At 40.5% G+C, this 17,110-nt stretch overlaps 1 protein-coding gene across 1 annotated transcript in view; it reads right to left on the reverse strand.

Moving 5' to 3' along the window:
- Positions 1-7,653: 7,653 nt before the first annotated feature.
- Positions 7,654-17,110, reverse strand: part of LOC126242541 (tRNA-dihydrouridine(16/17) synthase [NAD(P)(+)]-like) — a 255,688-nt gene continuing 246,231 nt past the window's right edge. The window contains exon 8 of the mRNA XM_049948095.1: positions 7,654-7,968. Within this exon, the coding sequence (XP_049804052.1) occupies positions 7,714-7,968 (255 nt within the window). The 3' untranslated portion in view covers positions 7,654-7,713. The remainder of the gene's footprint in view (positions 7,969-17,110) is intronic.

The raw sequence follows: 17,110 nt of genomic DNA on the forward strand, positions 1-17,110 counted from the left end.
AATGGCCACCAGTTATATCCTATTGAGAGTAGTTTAAATAGTCTACTTTGAACCCAGACAGGGATTTGGACATTTTAGAAGATCTTGAAATATATACTCATCATTGTACTAACCCAGTTAGTGCAATCAATGAACAAGTAATAAGTAACAGACAAAGGTTTTTCAGCATTTTTGATGAGCTAACTTAATTTCTCTTTTGCAATTCTCACTAGTACGAATGAAATTTCTTCTGTTTTATTTGTGATGTATATACAGAGTCAAAAACACACATCAAAAAAAATTTTGCATCTCTCGGGTTCCCAGAACTCCTGCAGATAGATGTTGACTGTGGATGTTGTTTCTCTGACGTAAACAACTACGCATGAGCAGCAGCTATTAGACGGAGGGTGTCCAACAGCTGATCAGTTCCAGTCAATCCATCAGGAAGGATACGGCTTGTGTTGTCTGTAGTTCAACCATGCCTTGAAGGTCCATACCACAGTTTGATCATGTCCGCATTGTTACTTTGTGCCAGGAAAGTCTCTCAACAAGGGAAGTGTCCAGGCATCTTGGAGTGAACCAAAGCGATGTTGTTCGGACATACCGAGAGACAGGGACTATCGATGGCATACCTCGCTCAGGCTGTGCAATGTCTACTACTGCAGTGGATGACCACTCACTACGGATTATGGCTCTGAGGAACCCTGACAGCGACACCACCATGTTGAATAATGCTTTTCATACAGCCCCTGGATGTCATGTTACAACTCGAACTGTGCACAATAGGCTGCATGATGCGCAACTTCACTCCCAACAGCCATGGTGAGGTCCATCTTTGCAACCATGACACCATGCAGTGTGGTACAGGTGGGCCCAACAACATGTCGAATGGACTGCTCAGGATTGGCATCATGTTCTCTTCACTGATGAGTGTCGAATATGCCTTCAACCAGACAATTGTCGGAGATGTGTTTGGAGGCAACCCAGTCAGGCTGAACGCCTTAGACACACTGTTCAGCAAGTACAGCACATTCATTTGGCTTTGTAGGCATTACATTCGGAAGCATTGTACGTTAAATGCATCTTTGCTAGTTTCTGTAAGAATGACGCTCAGTCATCAATAGTTCTGTAAACAGTTTTAACATATTGACTGCCATGAGGCTGCCAACGGACACAGCAGTTCCTTATCTTTGATGCCGTGTGCCAACTGGCAGCCACATGCTCCAGTCTGTGTAGTACAGGATGTAGAGCAGTACTTTGCATTGATTTGTATTCTTTGATTGAGTTGACACTAGTGTACAAGAAATCAAGTGAAATATCTTGTTCAAAGCATTGGATTTTGTTTTTGGAACTTGGTCTTTTTTATTCTATGAAGAGCAGTCAAATGAAAATTGAGCACCTGCCGCAACAGGACCAAGAAATGATTCCATTCTAATATAAGCACCACAGGCATTAACTCAACTATCCCACTGGCTCTTATAATTCTTAAGAAATTTCAGTGTCACTCTACATCCAGCATAAAGCTGAATAGTAATTTATATCTTGTATTGAACAGTGAGATTTACTGTATCCTATAATACAAACATAAATGGATTTAGCTCAAGCAGATCACATACTGTCAACCAGTATGACAGCAAGACATCGAAACCATTAAAAAATGACTCTTTTTCACTGATGAAGAACTACTGTGGCTATTGGATAAATCAGATTTTGTACGGGGAGTGGTCCAGCATTATTGGTGTTTTCTGAAGAAGAATGCGCATTTGTGGACACGACTTATAGCGACAGCAATGATGATGACAATGACTGTGCTGATATTGGTGATGGCAACACACTGCAAAAAATTTACAGCAAGTAGAACTGTAAGAAGTTCCAACTGCAGCCAAGACTAAACTGCTACTGTTTCGCTAACCCAGCATTGCATTTACAGCCCATGTTCATCCACAGTATGTACTTCATCAACAAGCTGTTTGTGGCTGTGGCTGTGACTGTATTACAAACATGTCCAGGCATAAGACTCTGTTGTGTCCGCTGGCAGCTTCTTAGCCATCAGTATGTAAAAGTCCACCACAGACGTCCCAGATAATTGAGTAGTTATTCAAAGCACTGCCACAAATTTCTAAGTTAGTTACTTGTTACGAAACACAAGCACTTATCAAACAAGTGTTTCACATGCACTGGTCATTCAGGACATCGTGCACCCTGAAATATTCATATTGCGACCCTTGGTAATGTATCTCAAAATACTCGGAGTAGGATCCTCTCCTGAAAGTGTAATTGTAACCTTCAAGGTTTTGTGCGCGCCATATACACTTTCCTTTGCATGTTATCCTTCATTATTCTACTGAAGGAAATTTAACTTTGTTCAGATCTTCAGTTGCTGCAAAATAAATGCACTGACAGAAAAAAAAAACTGCAACACCAAAATATAATTAATGTAGAGAAATGAAATTTTGGGAATACATTTCTCTAGGTATCATACTAAAGTGACAAACATTGCAAGATTCCAGCTTAACATAAGTGCAAGATAAGATATTGCAATCGTGAAATGCCAGTACATTAATAACCAGTGTAACTTCCAGAATGTTGGATGCAAGCATGCATACGTGCATGCCTTGTGTTGTACACAGGTGCTGGATGTCAGTTTGTGATATGGAGTTCTGTGCCAGTTGCACATGGTCAGGCAAAGCAGGGTTGTGAATGACACTGGAGTTGTTGTCCTACGGTGTCCAATATGTGCTTGATTGGAGGCAGCTCTGGTGATTGAGCAGGCCGTGAGACATGTCGACACTCTGTAGAGAATGTTGGGTTACAACAGTGGTATGTGGGCAAGCTTTACACTGGTGGGAAACACCCCCTGGAATGTTGTTCATGAATGGTCGAATTAGCAGATTGATGTACAGTTTTCCAGTCAGTGTGTGTGGGATAACCACGAGAGTGCTCCTGCTGTTGTACAAAATCACATCACAGACCATGACTCTAGGTGTAGACCCATTGTGTCTAGAATGCAGATAGGTTGGATGCAGACCCTCGACTGGCCTCCTCCTAATCATCACAAGGCCATCCTGACACTGGAGTGCAACCAGCTTTCATCAGAAAACACAATAAATCTCTGCCCTGCCTTCCAATGAGCTTTCGCTTTACACCACTGAGGTCGCAAATGGCAGTGGTTTGTGGTGAGTGCAATGCACGCTACAGTGTGTCTCGCTCAGAGCTGTCCTTGAAGTAACCGATTTGTAAGAGTTCATTGTGTCACAGTAGTGCCAACTGCTGCTCAAATTGATGCTGCCAATGCAGTACAATGTGCCAGAGCCATACACCAAACACAATGGTCTTCCCTCTCGGTAGTGCCAACTGGCTGTCTCAAGCTCCGTCTTCTTGTGACCACCACTGCCAGTCATCATGTACTGTGGCTAAATTCCTGCCAAGTCTTTCTGCAATATTACAGAAGGAACTTCCAGTATCTCATAGCTCTATTACGCGACCTCATTCAAACTCAGTGAGGTGTTGATAATGACGTCTTGGTCACCTTAAAGGCATTCTAGACTCCACCTTGGTGCTGTGACTTTTTTTTTACCGTCCATATATTTTGATATATGATTAAAACTGTTGGTGGAAAAACTGTGACATGTGTGTCCATGGTAGCAGCTTCTGAAATCATAGCTAATGGCTTACTTGTTGTCATACTGATACGTAGGCAAAGCAGCTATACCATGAACACTCTGACTACACAAGTCATCGAACATACATTGTGCAGTTACAAAATGTGCATTATTATATGGAAATTGGAATGTCACTCACATACAGTTTAAGGGCACAAGGCAAGAGGAACTGCATGTCCACAAGAGTATTGTAAACTCTGACAGGTATGCAAGATATTCTTGGACAAAAGTATGCTAAGAAACTACTACAAACAAGTTTAGTACACTTGCACAACGTCTTGTTCCAAATTTAGCACAAATAACTTCATACCAGAATTGTCAATTTTTTTGAGTAAAAGAAAGAGCTGATACTTTCTAATCTATGTGAAGCAATTTTGTTACACGAAACTCACCGTACCCAAAATATGCCAAAAAAGCTGCGACACAGCACGAGCCCTAGAAGATGCAAACTGAATTTTCCACCAATGAAAGCTGTTGTAACCTCATTTAATAAGTGACTGTGCTATTTTGTGTAGGGCAAAAAATATGGTACATAAAAGCTATTTTTGATCATGATAGAAGCTGAAGAAATAAATTAATGTTTGCATCACAGCGAGGACGTGAACCCGGGTCTAGTGCTTGCTAGGCAGATGGGCCAGCCAGCCATTACACCACCGTAGTGGTGTGGCTAACACAGCTGCACGGACTACCTTAGTCCAGTGCCCTCCCCAACATGAACTTCATTTCACACCTTCAGCCCATTTTCCCCTTCCCCATACTGCTTTGGTGGTGTAATGGCTTGGACATCTGCCTTGTAAGCAGGGCACCTGTGTTCAAATCCCAGCCATTGCACAAATTTTAATTCATTTCTTCAGCTTCTACCATTATCAAATATAAAGTTGAGACACATATGTCTCAAGGTAATCGTAATTCCATCAGATGAAAGCTATTCGTTTGCAAATGGATCACTAGAATTAGTCCCCCGAGTTGCCAGAGTCGGCAGTCGTGTGCACGAGTTGTGCTTGCTTGTATGTCTGAATGGTGTGCGTTTCTCTTTTGCTGTTGATGGCTGTGGCTGAAAACTTTATATAAGTGTCTTTTAATCGTGCTTGTCTGCAACTTAATGTGTCTTCTATCTTTTCCTACCTGGAGTTTCCATTGTTTAATACAATTAGTTCCCACTTGAAGTGCATACAAAGCCCTTACTGAGGTGTGGAATTTACTTAAGAAAATCACTTTTGAGAGCTGAGGTATATCCAATGGTAAAAAAAATTAAGCAGTCATGAGCAATCGAATTTGAGATAGTTGCTCTATTGGAGGGAGGGGGAGGGGGGGGGGAGAGAGAGAGAGAGAGAGAGAGAGAGGGAGGGGGGGGGAGGGAGGGGAAGGGAGAAAGAGAGAGCGAGAGAGCGCTATTGTCTCTGTGGTGAATGGAACAGGTTGGCAGAAGAGTCAAGCTCTCAATGGAAATATCAACTAATTTGATTGAGCCAGGATAAGGGCTTCTCCTGATACATTGGACTCACTATCACGGGAGAACAGAGGCAGTTAGTTTTTTCACATGCCACGTACCTGAAGTACCTCACTTTGGGACAAGCCACTAGCGCTGACACCAGAGCCAACTGCTGTGGGCAACAATGCATTGCTGATGGAGGACTGCCATTCAGTGTCACTAACTTGCTATGGGCTACAGAAGTCACACATGTGCAGCACCAGGCACAGACAATAGCTTGAGTGTGGGAACATCACCACTGTATGCTAATCATGGGGAAAGGTCATCTGCATTGATAAGTCTTGGTACACCATGATGTCAGCATATGAGTATGTACAATGATAATCACATGAGGCAGTGTATCTTGTCCCTAAGAGGGCACCAATCATGCAGGAGGTGGAGTTGCTGCTGCCTTCTGTGGGGGATGTTTACATGGGATGAAGTGAGATTCCCGATACTAAATGCTTATTTTAAAGTGGCACTTTTCTGATCAGAGAAAGTCAGCTGACTTCAGGATGTTACTGAATGTTTACACTTGTTGCCAACTATACCTATGTACCAATAGTGTGTGTTGTAGCATTAAGTAGCCATTGTGAAAACAGTGTTGTGCATTGTGGTTATTATTATTAATATAATTCAGAAAAGTGAGCCGCCTCCTAGTGGTTTGGCCATCAACTTTCACGTCGGTTCTATGATGCATTAACCCAATACATGTTCATTGCTTCAGTGGGTTGTAAGCTGACTGCCCTTGGAGAAGGCAGGGCCTGTCCCAGCAGCCAATGTGCAGTGAGCCAATCGTAAGATTTCATTCCCAGCATCCTGTATGGAACATCCACCTTAAAATATATGATTAATATATATGCCTTTATCTGCCTTTGAAAAACAGTATGCGACACTACTCTTCAATCATGCGCATCTGTTTGTTCATCTTCACTATCCTCACAGCTGACCTGCATCTTTTGGAAGACAATTCACTGGAATCAGATACATTAAACACATTAGGGATGCTTGTGAGCAATACCTGTGTGCCTTGGACCCAGCATGAACCAACCAACATGAGTTTTATTGGAATTTGATTAGTCATGGATCAATACAGCTCCACAATGCCTTTGGTGTCTCTTTGAGTTCACGACACATTGCCACTCTTGTCAGGTTGACAGCACTGATACTTTCTAATCTATTGAAGCAATTCCTGTATAGAAAATTCACCATACCCACAATACGTCAAAAAAGCTGCTACATAGCACACATTAACATAACAGTGTGTGTGTATGTCAGATCCACTTGCTAATGGGTGTATATTTCTTCCAGTTTAGTACTTTGATGATCAATGGAGTGTTCATTAACCCACAGCTTAAATAATTAATAAGCAAATGTAACTCTTAAGATTGTCATTAGTGGGATGTTATGTTCAAGTCAATGTCTTGTTGCAAGGGAAAACCTTTCCCAAGCAGATGTCTCGGCATGTTGGTAGCAAATGACATTATAATCTTTTTGGTTCATTTCTCCATCTGTTTTCACCAGATCTCTGACTTTATTGACTCTTTCCCAATGGTCTGCTCTCCAGTGTTGATGTGCTGTAGACCACTGAGGCCTTATAGTCTTGTTAACAGGGTGCAAAAATGGTATCCTTGTTTTTACATAACCCTGAATGTTGTTTTCAGTCAGGCACCATCTCACTGTTGACTCACTCCCTGGAGTATCCCCACTCGTATTTAGTTCAGCAATCAATTTGTGGAAAAATTTGAATCTCTTAAGTTTACTGATCAGTGCCAAATACTTTTCCTGGGATTCTAACATTTTCCTGGATCCTCCTGAGTGAGGACAATCATTGTATGTTGATATCAGTTTATTCGATATTTGTCAGATACTATTGCCTCTTGGTGCAAAGTGATATCTTCACCCATGAATCATAAGGACTGTAGCACTTAGGAGCCATTTTCAGTTACCTTCGATGTGTGTCCTACCTTCATACAAACTGAACTACGGCTGAACAGAATTGTAAACAATGTACCACTACATGGTCATGCTGTCTGCTGGCACCACCTGGCTTGTTTAGTGGAACTGCTTTGAGAGGTAAAGTCAGTTTGTATAAAACTGAACAATGCCAATATTTATGTATCTGTACAAATTGAAATTATTCTTAATTGTTATTTGAGCGTACTATTCTAACCAATAATTCACATAGATCACTCTCATCTTGCTCTGTTGCAATAAGCAGCATGGTGTTTCCAAACTTATGGAGGATAGTGTGTGTGTGTGTGTGTGTGTGTGTGTGTGTGTGTGTGTGTGTGTGTGTGTGTGTGTGTGTGTATTTTATCAATAAAATGATCAAATTTTGAAAATAAAGTGTAATTGGAGAGATAAAAAATTGTAAAATTTACACACCAAATGGCGACAGGAGAGCACATATACAAAAGGTATTAAAGTTTGGAAGCTTCCAGAGTTCTGAAAGCTTGCAAACATTAATAGCTTTATAAGTGTGTTCTCCTGCCACTGCTATACATATAGTTTCATTTAACAAAATAATAACAGCAAACAAACAATGTAACAAATTTTATTTACAATAGATACAGTGTTATGAAACACCAGTAGTACATGTTATGACTCATTTTCTGCAGTTAAAAGGCATCCTTCTATATCTTGTTTGTCTTCCTTGTCCATATCCACCTCCCCATCGAGATCTTCACCCGGCTGACAACTGTCCTCCTGGGGCTGGTGTTGCAAAGCAGCAAAGTGCCGTGCCCTTTCTCGCCTCGTCTTAATAAGAATGCGGTGTCCAGGGCAATCCTTATCTTGCGTATAACACAGTGTTCGGCAGCATGCTTTGCATAACTGGTGCTCACATTTAGTGCCCTGCAACAGGATGGCAGAGGCACAGTTTGAGAAAGAACTTGCGCTATATTTACACAGGTGAAACACTGTGTTGGCATATGTATCTCATCTTTACATTAAGCGCACACAACAAAATAACGGGAAAATTTTGACAGTAGTGGAAAATATCCATAAATTACTCTTGTAGAGGAGTCAAAGAAAGCTTAAGGATTTTAAGTTTGTGCATTCTGGAGCTATATAAGAAGCCAGACAAAACACTCAAAAGGCTTTGGAACAGAAGGCACCATGGTCAACATGAACAGGCACTCCGAGCTCTAATAAATTAGAAAAACTGAAAAGAAATGTTAAGCATATTTCTTTATTCGGTCAAAGAATCATTTTTAGTACATTGTTTTTAGTATGAAGTGACATAATACATGAATAACAATATTTGGTAAATGAGTTTTACTTATTATGATGTTTCACAAGTTCAGAGTAGAAACACTGGTCAAGCAAGAAATGTTTCAACTGTTGTGGGACACCCAAGGAAATAGACATAGAACTGTAGTCACCATATACAGCAGGTGCCAAGTTGCAGACAGGCCAAATGTAAGCTTTTGGCCAAAGGCTTTCTTCTAAAGTAGACAGAACACACACATTCACGCAAGCACAACTCATACTCACATGATTACTGTCTCTGGCCACTGAGGATGGGAGAAGCAATCTGGGTGGTGGGGGTATGGAGGAGGCTGGGGAGGGAAGGAGGGAATGGAAGGGATGGCAGGGAAGCGGGTGGGAGACAGTAAAGTGCTGCTTGTGGGAGAATACAGGGACAGAGTAGGACAACTAGATACTGTGGGGACGTTACTCAGATGAGGAGATGGGGGTGCCGAAAAGGAGAGATGTAGAGGACAGGAAAAATGATTGTGGGTGTGTTGGGGGAACAGAAGGCTGTGTAGTGCAGGGCTGGAGTGGAAGCAGGGAACATGATATGTGCATGAAGGACAGTGATTAATGCAGGGTGAAGACAGGTGGATTATGGGAATGTAGGATATACTCCAGGGAAAGTTCCCACCCACACAATTCAGAAAAGCTGATGTTGAAAGAAAGGATCCAGATAGGACAGGCCATGAAGAAGTCACACCAGCGAAGAATGTTGTGTTGGGCAGCATGCTCAGTAATTCGTTGGTCCAGCTGTTTCTTCACCAAAGTTTGTTGGTCACCATTTATGTGGACAGACAGATTGTTGGTGTCATGGCCTCTTAGCAACAAATAATCCTGAGCCAAATTTGAGCATCAAAACTGATACAAGGATTAGTGAAAACAGGGTTGTCGTAGTGAGACCGAATGTTGTAGCTCCAAAATCTTATAAAAATAAGTGAAAAATGTACCCATTCAAAAAAGCAGATAAAAATTCACTTGATGCCTTCCTGAGAGACAATCTCCACTCCTTCCAAATTAACAATGTAAGTGCAGACTAGATGTGGCATCAGTTCAAAGTGAGATATTTATACCAAATAAATTAACAAAAGATGGAGCTGATCTGCCTTGGTACACAAAACAGGTCAGAAGACTGTTGCAGAACCAATGAAAAAAGCATGCCAAACTTAAATGAAAGCAAAATCTCCAAGATCAGTGATCTTTCACAGATGCTCAAAATTTAGCGCTGAATTCAATGCGAGATGCTTATAATAGTTTCCACAACAAAATTTTGTCTCAAAACCTGGCAGAAAATCCAAAGAGATTCTGGATGTATGTAAAATACGCTAGCAGCAAGACACAGTCAATGGTTGGTTCAAATGGCTCTGAGCACTATGGGACTTAACATCTATGGTCATCAGTCCCCTAGAACTTAGAACTACTTAAACCTAACTAACCTAAGGACATCACACAACACCCAGTCATCACGAGGCAGAGAAAATCCCTGACCACAGTCAATGCCTTCTCTGCATGATAGCAATGGAAATTCTATCGATGGCAGTGCTGCCAAAGCAGAGATACTAAACACAGCCTTCTGAAATTCCTTCACCCAAGAAGACGAAATAAATATTCCAGAAATCGAAACAAAAACAGCTGCCATAAAAGCAAGTCTTCCAGTGCAGACTGTATACCAATTAGGTTCCTTGCAGAGTATGCTGATGCAGTACCTCCACACTTAACACTCATATACAACTGTTCGCTCAACTAAAGATCTGTACCCAAAGACTGGAAAGCTGCACAGATCACACCAATATTCAAGAAAGGCAGTAGGGGTAATCCACTAAATTATAGGCCCATAACATTAATGTCAATATGCAGCAGAATTTTGGAACATATAGTGTGTTCAAACATCATGAATTATTTCATAGAGAATGGTCTATTAACACACAAGCAAGAAAGATTTAGAAAACATCGTTCTTGTGAAACACAACTAGCTCTTTACTCACATGAAGTGTTGAAGGGATTTCAAACTGATTCTGTATTTCTAGATTTCCAGAAGGCTTTTGACACTGTACCTTACAGGCAACTTGTAGTCAAATTCTGTGCTTATGGAATATCATCTCAGTTTATGTGACTGTATTTGTGATTTTCTGTCAGAAAGGTTACAGTTTGTAGTAACTGCCAGAAAGTCTTTGAATAAAACAGAAGTGATTTCTGGCATTCCCTAAAGTAGTCTTATAGGCCCTTTGCTGTTCCTTATCTATACAAATGATTTGGGAGACAATCTGAGCAGCCTTCTTAGGCTATTTGCAGATGACTAGTAAAGTAATCAGAAGATTAAAATAAATTGCAAAACAATTTAGAAAAGATATCTGTGTGGTGCAAAAATTGGTAATTGACTCTAAATAATGAAAAGTGCGAAGTCATCCACATGAGTACTAAAAGGAGTCCATTAAACTTCAGTCACATGATAAATCAGTCAACTCTAAAGGCTATAAATTCAACTAAATACAATTATGAACAACCTAAATTGTAAAGAACACACAGAAAATGTTGTGGGGAAGGTGAACCAAAGACTGTGTTTTATTGGTAGAACAATCAGAAGATGCAACAGATCTACTTAAGAGACTGCCTATACCAAGCTTGCCCATACTCTTTTGGAGTACTGCTGCATGGTGTGGGATCCTTACCAGATAGGATTAATGGAATACATCAAGAAAGTTCAAAGAAGAACAGCACGTTTTGTATTATCGAGAAATAGGGGAGAGAGTGTTACTGACGTGATACAGGATTTGGGGTGAACATCGTTAAAACAAAGGTGTTTTACACTGTGGCAGAATATTCTCACAAAATTTCAATCACTAACTTTCTTCTCCAAATATGAAAATATTTTGTTGATGTCGACCCACATAGCGAGAAATGATCATCATCATAAAATAAGGGAAATCAAAGCTCTCACGGAACAATATAAGGGTTCATTTTTTCCGCATGCTGTTTGAGATTGGAATAACAGAGAATTATAGTGTGTGTTTCGATGAACCCTCTGCCAGGCACTTAAGTGTGATTTGTAGAATATCCATATACACACATCAAAAAAAGTTCTGCATCACCCTGGTTTCCAGAACTCCTGAAGATAAGCATTGACTGTGGATGTTGTTTCACAGACACAGTCCCTTCGACTGTTCAGAGATGTCACTAAACCCGACCAAAGATGTAAACAACCACGCATGAGCAGCGCCTATTAGACGGAAGGGGTCCGACAGTTGATCAGTTCCAGTCATTCCAAAACGAAAGAGGTACACAGCTTGTGTTGTCTGTAGTTCAACCATGCCTAGATGGTCAATACCGTGGTTCAATCATATCCGTATTGTTACTTTGTGCCAGGAAGGGCTCTCAACAAGTGAAGTGTCCAGGCGTCTTGGAGTGAACCAAAGTGATGTTGTTCAGACATGGAGGAGACACAGAAGACAGGAACTGTCAATGACATGCCTCACTCAGGCCTCCCGAGGGCTACTACTGCAGTGGATTACCGCTACCTATAGATTATGGCTCGGAGGAACCCTGACAGCAATGCCACCATGTTGAATAATGCTTTTCATGCAGCCTCTGGACATCATGTCACTACTCAGACTGTGCGCAATAGGCTGCATGATGTGCAACTTCACTCCTGACATCCATGGCAAGATCTTAGCAACCACAACACCATGCAGCGTGGTACGTATAGGCCCAACAACATACCGAATGGACCATTCAGGATTAGCATCACGTTCTCTTCACCAATGAGTGTCACATATGCCTTCAACCAGACAATTGTTCAATTGTTGGAGATGTGTTTGGAGGTAACCCGGTCAGGCTGAACGCCTTAGACACACTGTCCAGCAAGTGCAGCAAGGTGGAGGTTCCCTGCTGTTTTGGGGTGGCAGTATGTGGAAATGACATACGCCACTGGTGGTCATGGAAGGCGCCATAACGGGTGCACGATACATGAATGCCATCCTCTAACCAATAGTGAAACCATATCAGCAGTATATTGGTGAGGCATTCCCATCTGCATGGACGACAATTCATGCCCCCATCATGCACATCTTGTGAATGACTTCCTTCAGGATAACTACATTGCTTGACTAGAGTGGCCAGCATGTTCTCCAGACATGAACCCTATTGAACATGCCTGGGACAGATTGAAAAGGGCTGTTTATGGGTGACGTGATCCACTAACCACTCTGAGGGATCTGCGCTGAATCACCATTGAGGAGTGGGACAATCTGGACCAACAGTGCCTTGATGAACTTGTGGATAGTATGCCACGACGAATATCAATGCAAGAGGAAGTATTAGAGGTACCAATGTGTACAGCAATCTGGACCACCCCCTCCGAAGGTCTCGCTGTATAGTGGTACAACATGCAATGTGTGGTTTTCATGAGCATTAAAAAGGGCGGAAGTACAGGTTCCAGAACTCTCAGAACCGAGGTGATGCAAAACTTTTTTGATGTATGTAGATGTAGAATGCAGCACAGTGGTTGCAGCTTAGCTTGCAGATCACATGACTGCTTTGACAGGTAGCCCTGCCTTTGATTGGATAAATAATGCTTATGACCAGACAGGAGAAGGCAGTGGTTGGAGGATGTATGGGACAGGTCGTGCATTTAGGTTTATTACAGTGATATGAGCCGTGAGGCAAGGAGTTGGGAGCAGGGATGGAGTAGGGATGGACCTCAATGTTGTGTAGGTGGAATATCACTGTGGGAGGGGTGAAAGGACAGTGGGTAGGACATTCTGTATTTTAGGGTACGACGAGAGGTAGCCGAATCCCTGGCATAGAATGTGATTCAGTTGCTCCAGTCCTGGGCGCTACTGTGTCACAAGGAGAATGTGCCATTTTGGCTGGACAGTGGGACTTTGGGAGGTAGTGGGTCAACATTCCATCCTGGATTTTCCATAGTGTGATACGGAGCAGTAGTTCAATCTTTCAGCATAGTGGCTGAGTGTACACTTGGAACATGCGTTGTAATAATTGTGGAATATCCAGGCTGGAAAATAAAAATGATTTGCATAGCTTTGCACAGGAACATACACAGAATGAAATTATCCTTAGGTTTAAAATTTATTATTATTATTTGATGTTGGTGTGCCCGTGAACAACATACTGTTCTATATCTACATTCCAAATACAGAGGCTCCACAAACCACATTATGGTATGCTGTTGAAGATGCAACAGGTATCATTTCACAACAGGTATCATTTCACAACAGGTATCATTTCACAATGTGTGTGTGTGTGTGTGTGTGTGTGTGTGTGTGTGTGTGTGTGTGTGTGTGTGTGTGTGTGTGTGTGTAGAGGGGGGGGAAGTAATATTTTTCTTTTCTTTTAACAGTAAATCTCTACTCTTGCGCTTAATATATGAGCCTGTGGTGAAATGCACCGCTCTTCTCTTGATCTCCCCTATCTCTCTTATTAATCTTGCTTGTTAAGGATCCCACATTGATGGTCAAGCAAGAGTAAGCCACTTCAGTCATAAGAGAATTGCATTTCCTTAACATTGTTCCAATAAATCACAGTTAGGCACCTAATAGTTTTATGTGGTTGTTCCAGTTTAGATTGCTCTGAATGTATATTCACCATTTTGCTGTTTCCCATGATTGTAAACAAACAATAATGGGTCACTCCATCTATTTATGTATAACACATTGATTCTGTTTATGTTGAAAATCAACTGCCAGTCCCGATATCATGCAGCGATACTCTGGAGGTCTTATTGCATTTTACTACAACTATCCAGTGTTGAGAAACCCACATATACAACAGCTTTTGTTATCATTTTTGCATTTGTGTTTAGTTACAACCATGACCCATAAGCAGTATTACTAGCAAGTTTTCATGCTGTGCCTATCTTTCCTTCTTATAATGTTGGAGCAAACAGTTTTCATGTGCTGCTGGCATTGCCTGACAAATCTACATACAAGGAAAATAAGAACAGTTCTATCAATCTGCAATGGCATAAATTTAGTATTACCTCTGTTCTGGTGGGTTCTTGTTACTTAAAATATTCCATAAATTCTGATATTCTGCAAGTTCATATTTTGTTCACTAGGGGAAAGTGCAGAACTTTACTGAATGCCTCTCAGATGTAAATGACTACTGTATCATTCTGGTCATCATTATCTACTGCCTTACGTATTTTACGAACAAACAGAAGGTTCTTCCTCATGTGATGAAATCTATGAAACATGAAACCTGAATACATGAATACAAGAATACAAGAATACACACTTCCGAAGCTACAGTGTGCAAGGAAAATGCAGCCTAGATGCCTTTGTACACATCTTGACCTCTCTTATCTTGTTTTTCTTCTGGGGGTTATACAATGTGTGTAGCACTACTAAGTAACACTCTTTTTATAATTTTGATTATTTAAACTTGCCCAACCGTGTTTCGCAGAAAGAAATTGACTTTCTTCTGTCAGTGTAAGGTTCCTGATCTTCCCCATAGCTTTCTCATGCTGACAGACATAGTCATTTACAAGTGTAGCTGAATGCCACTAAATTCCTCTTATTTCCTCACTAATCCAACCTGATGATGGACACAAACTACTCACTATTCATTTAGCGGTCTCACAAAAATCTTTTAGATTGACTGCCTTGGAGATGCACATAGACACATCTATAATTTTGGCAATAAATGGAAGCCATCCATTTGCACTTCACGTGTCCATTTCTGTGTGTTGCTTATACTTTGTAATGCTTGTTTAGCCCAATCTATGAACTGACTTATCCAATCATCTATATAGAGGACTTAAATGTGAACTCCAAACCACAGTGCAACTTGGGATTTTTCATATACACAAATTATTGTCAAAGATGAAAGAACTGATAAGTGACATAAAAAATACTTGAACTGACTGGCAACTGCATAACTTTGGATTTTCAGTCTGATAATCACTGGCTACTGAGCCAAATAATCTTACATTTATCCACATTTCATGCAAGCTGTAGAGCATTACATCAAGTCACTGATATGTTTTGAGACGTATGAATTATCCTGCCATTATTCAAAGATGTAAATGTCCTGTACACATCAACACCAGCAAACAGTCTGAATATCCTCTTGAGATTGCTTGACATACCACATCTCTATACAAAGAGAATAATAACAGTTATACCAAGCTTCCTTTGTGTACTCTCACAGATTTCGTGTCTGGTGAGCACTCATCATACAAGATAACATACTGGGATTTTTGTCAGTTACAAATTCATTGATCCAGTCACATACTTGCAAAGATAAATATTGCTGTTGACTGGCAGTCGTATTTCTGGTACATCATGTGCGGACACAGGAAGTTATTGTTCACATGAATGGTGTTTCCTAAATCCAAGCTGATTCTGAGGAGCAACTATGACTTTTGCCAGCTTTATTTCTTCATTGATAGTCATCGGTATCAATGTACTGCATTGTTATACTCATTGAAAAATGGGGGGAGGAAGTTCAAGACTGACTACTGTAAATGATGTAGCCAACAGTTGCACAATTGAGTTTCACAGTTCTTTACTTTCACTGCATGCAACCCTCCAATATTACGCAGTTGTATGGCCAGTTCACTACTGGTAAATGTTGATAAGCCTCATTAATAGGTTGCAAGCAAACATCAGCATACTGCCACAATAGTTTGCTCTTGAACATCTATGAGCAGAAAAACCTAACCACACAGTTCACAGTTCTTGTAGAATTATGAGGTATGTGTGCCACTATTTCTCAAATAACTTGAACAGACATTGTCACCACTTGTTATAACACACGGCCTATCTGTGTTACATTAATTCCACTGTTAAGTTGATGCGCTGTTGTTACTCTAACCGATACGTAATTCCTGTCTGAGAATCGGCTGTGGACTGACTGTATAGGGACCAAAAATCCATCCTTTATATATCCCCACAATAATAGGCACTGAAAATATACATTGTTCGATGTTTAAGTTACAGAAATTACAATTAAAACATAACTCATTCAATTAACTGAATACATTGAAAAATTCCTTCTTTTTAACAGTGCCTTCTATCACAAAGGTTAGGCCAAATCATTTTTAAATAATGAAATTAACAGATATAGTTATACAAACAATACTTTTGACACACCTGGTAATTATTTTGGAGTTAATTAAGGGCTGGCTTTACTAACATTTTTCAAATAGAGCCAAATAAATAATTAGAGAATCCTAGTAGTTCTTCCAAATGTGTATAATTTGTACAGAATTTATATCTGTTTATAAGTCAACAATAGAATTTAAGTCATGAAACAGTTACTGATTTCACCCTGTAACAAAGGCATTAACTAACAGTGGAAATAAATTAGGAAATTAATTACATACACAAGCACAAAATCAGGCCTGGTGCTATTTTCCTTAAGACTGAGGGCCAACCTTTCTCTTGCAGATTATACTAATGCATGTTAATGGTAATTAGGCAAAAATGAAAAAAAAAAAAAAATGAATTAACGGGGGAAGATGGCAAAGCAAGAAAGGAAGTAAAGAGATCCCAGCCTGCTTTATCACACAACCTCACTCTTATAAATTGCATTATACTGATTGAGAAAAAAATGTAAGTTCAAATCTTAAAGGAATCTCCACTGCTGCAATGTTCTTAGTTATGCATAAATCTGTAGAGCAGATGGGGGTCTGTCCTCTTAATAAGAACTTCTTTGTCTGTTTGACTTGCAAAGATTCTTTGTTCACACTTTCACAGCACACTTAATGTATGCACTAATGCCT

Source organism: Schistocerca nitens, chromosome 1 (assembly GCF_023898315.1).
Source record: "Schistocerca nitens isolate TAMUIC-IGC-003100 chromosome 1, iqSchNite1.1, whole genome shotgun sequence".
NCBI lineage: Eukaryota > Metazoa > Arthropoda > Insecta > Orthoptera > Acrididae > Schistocerca > Schistocerca nitens.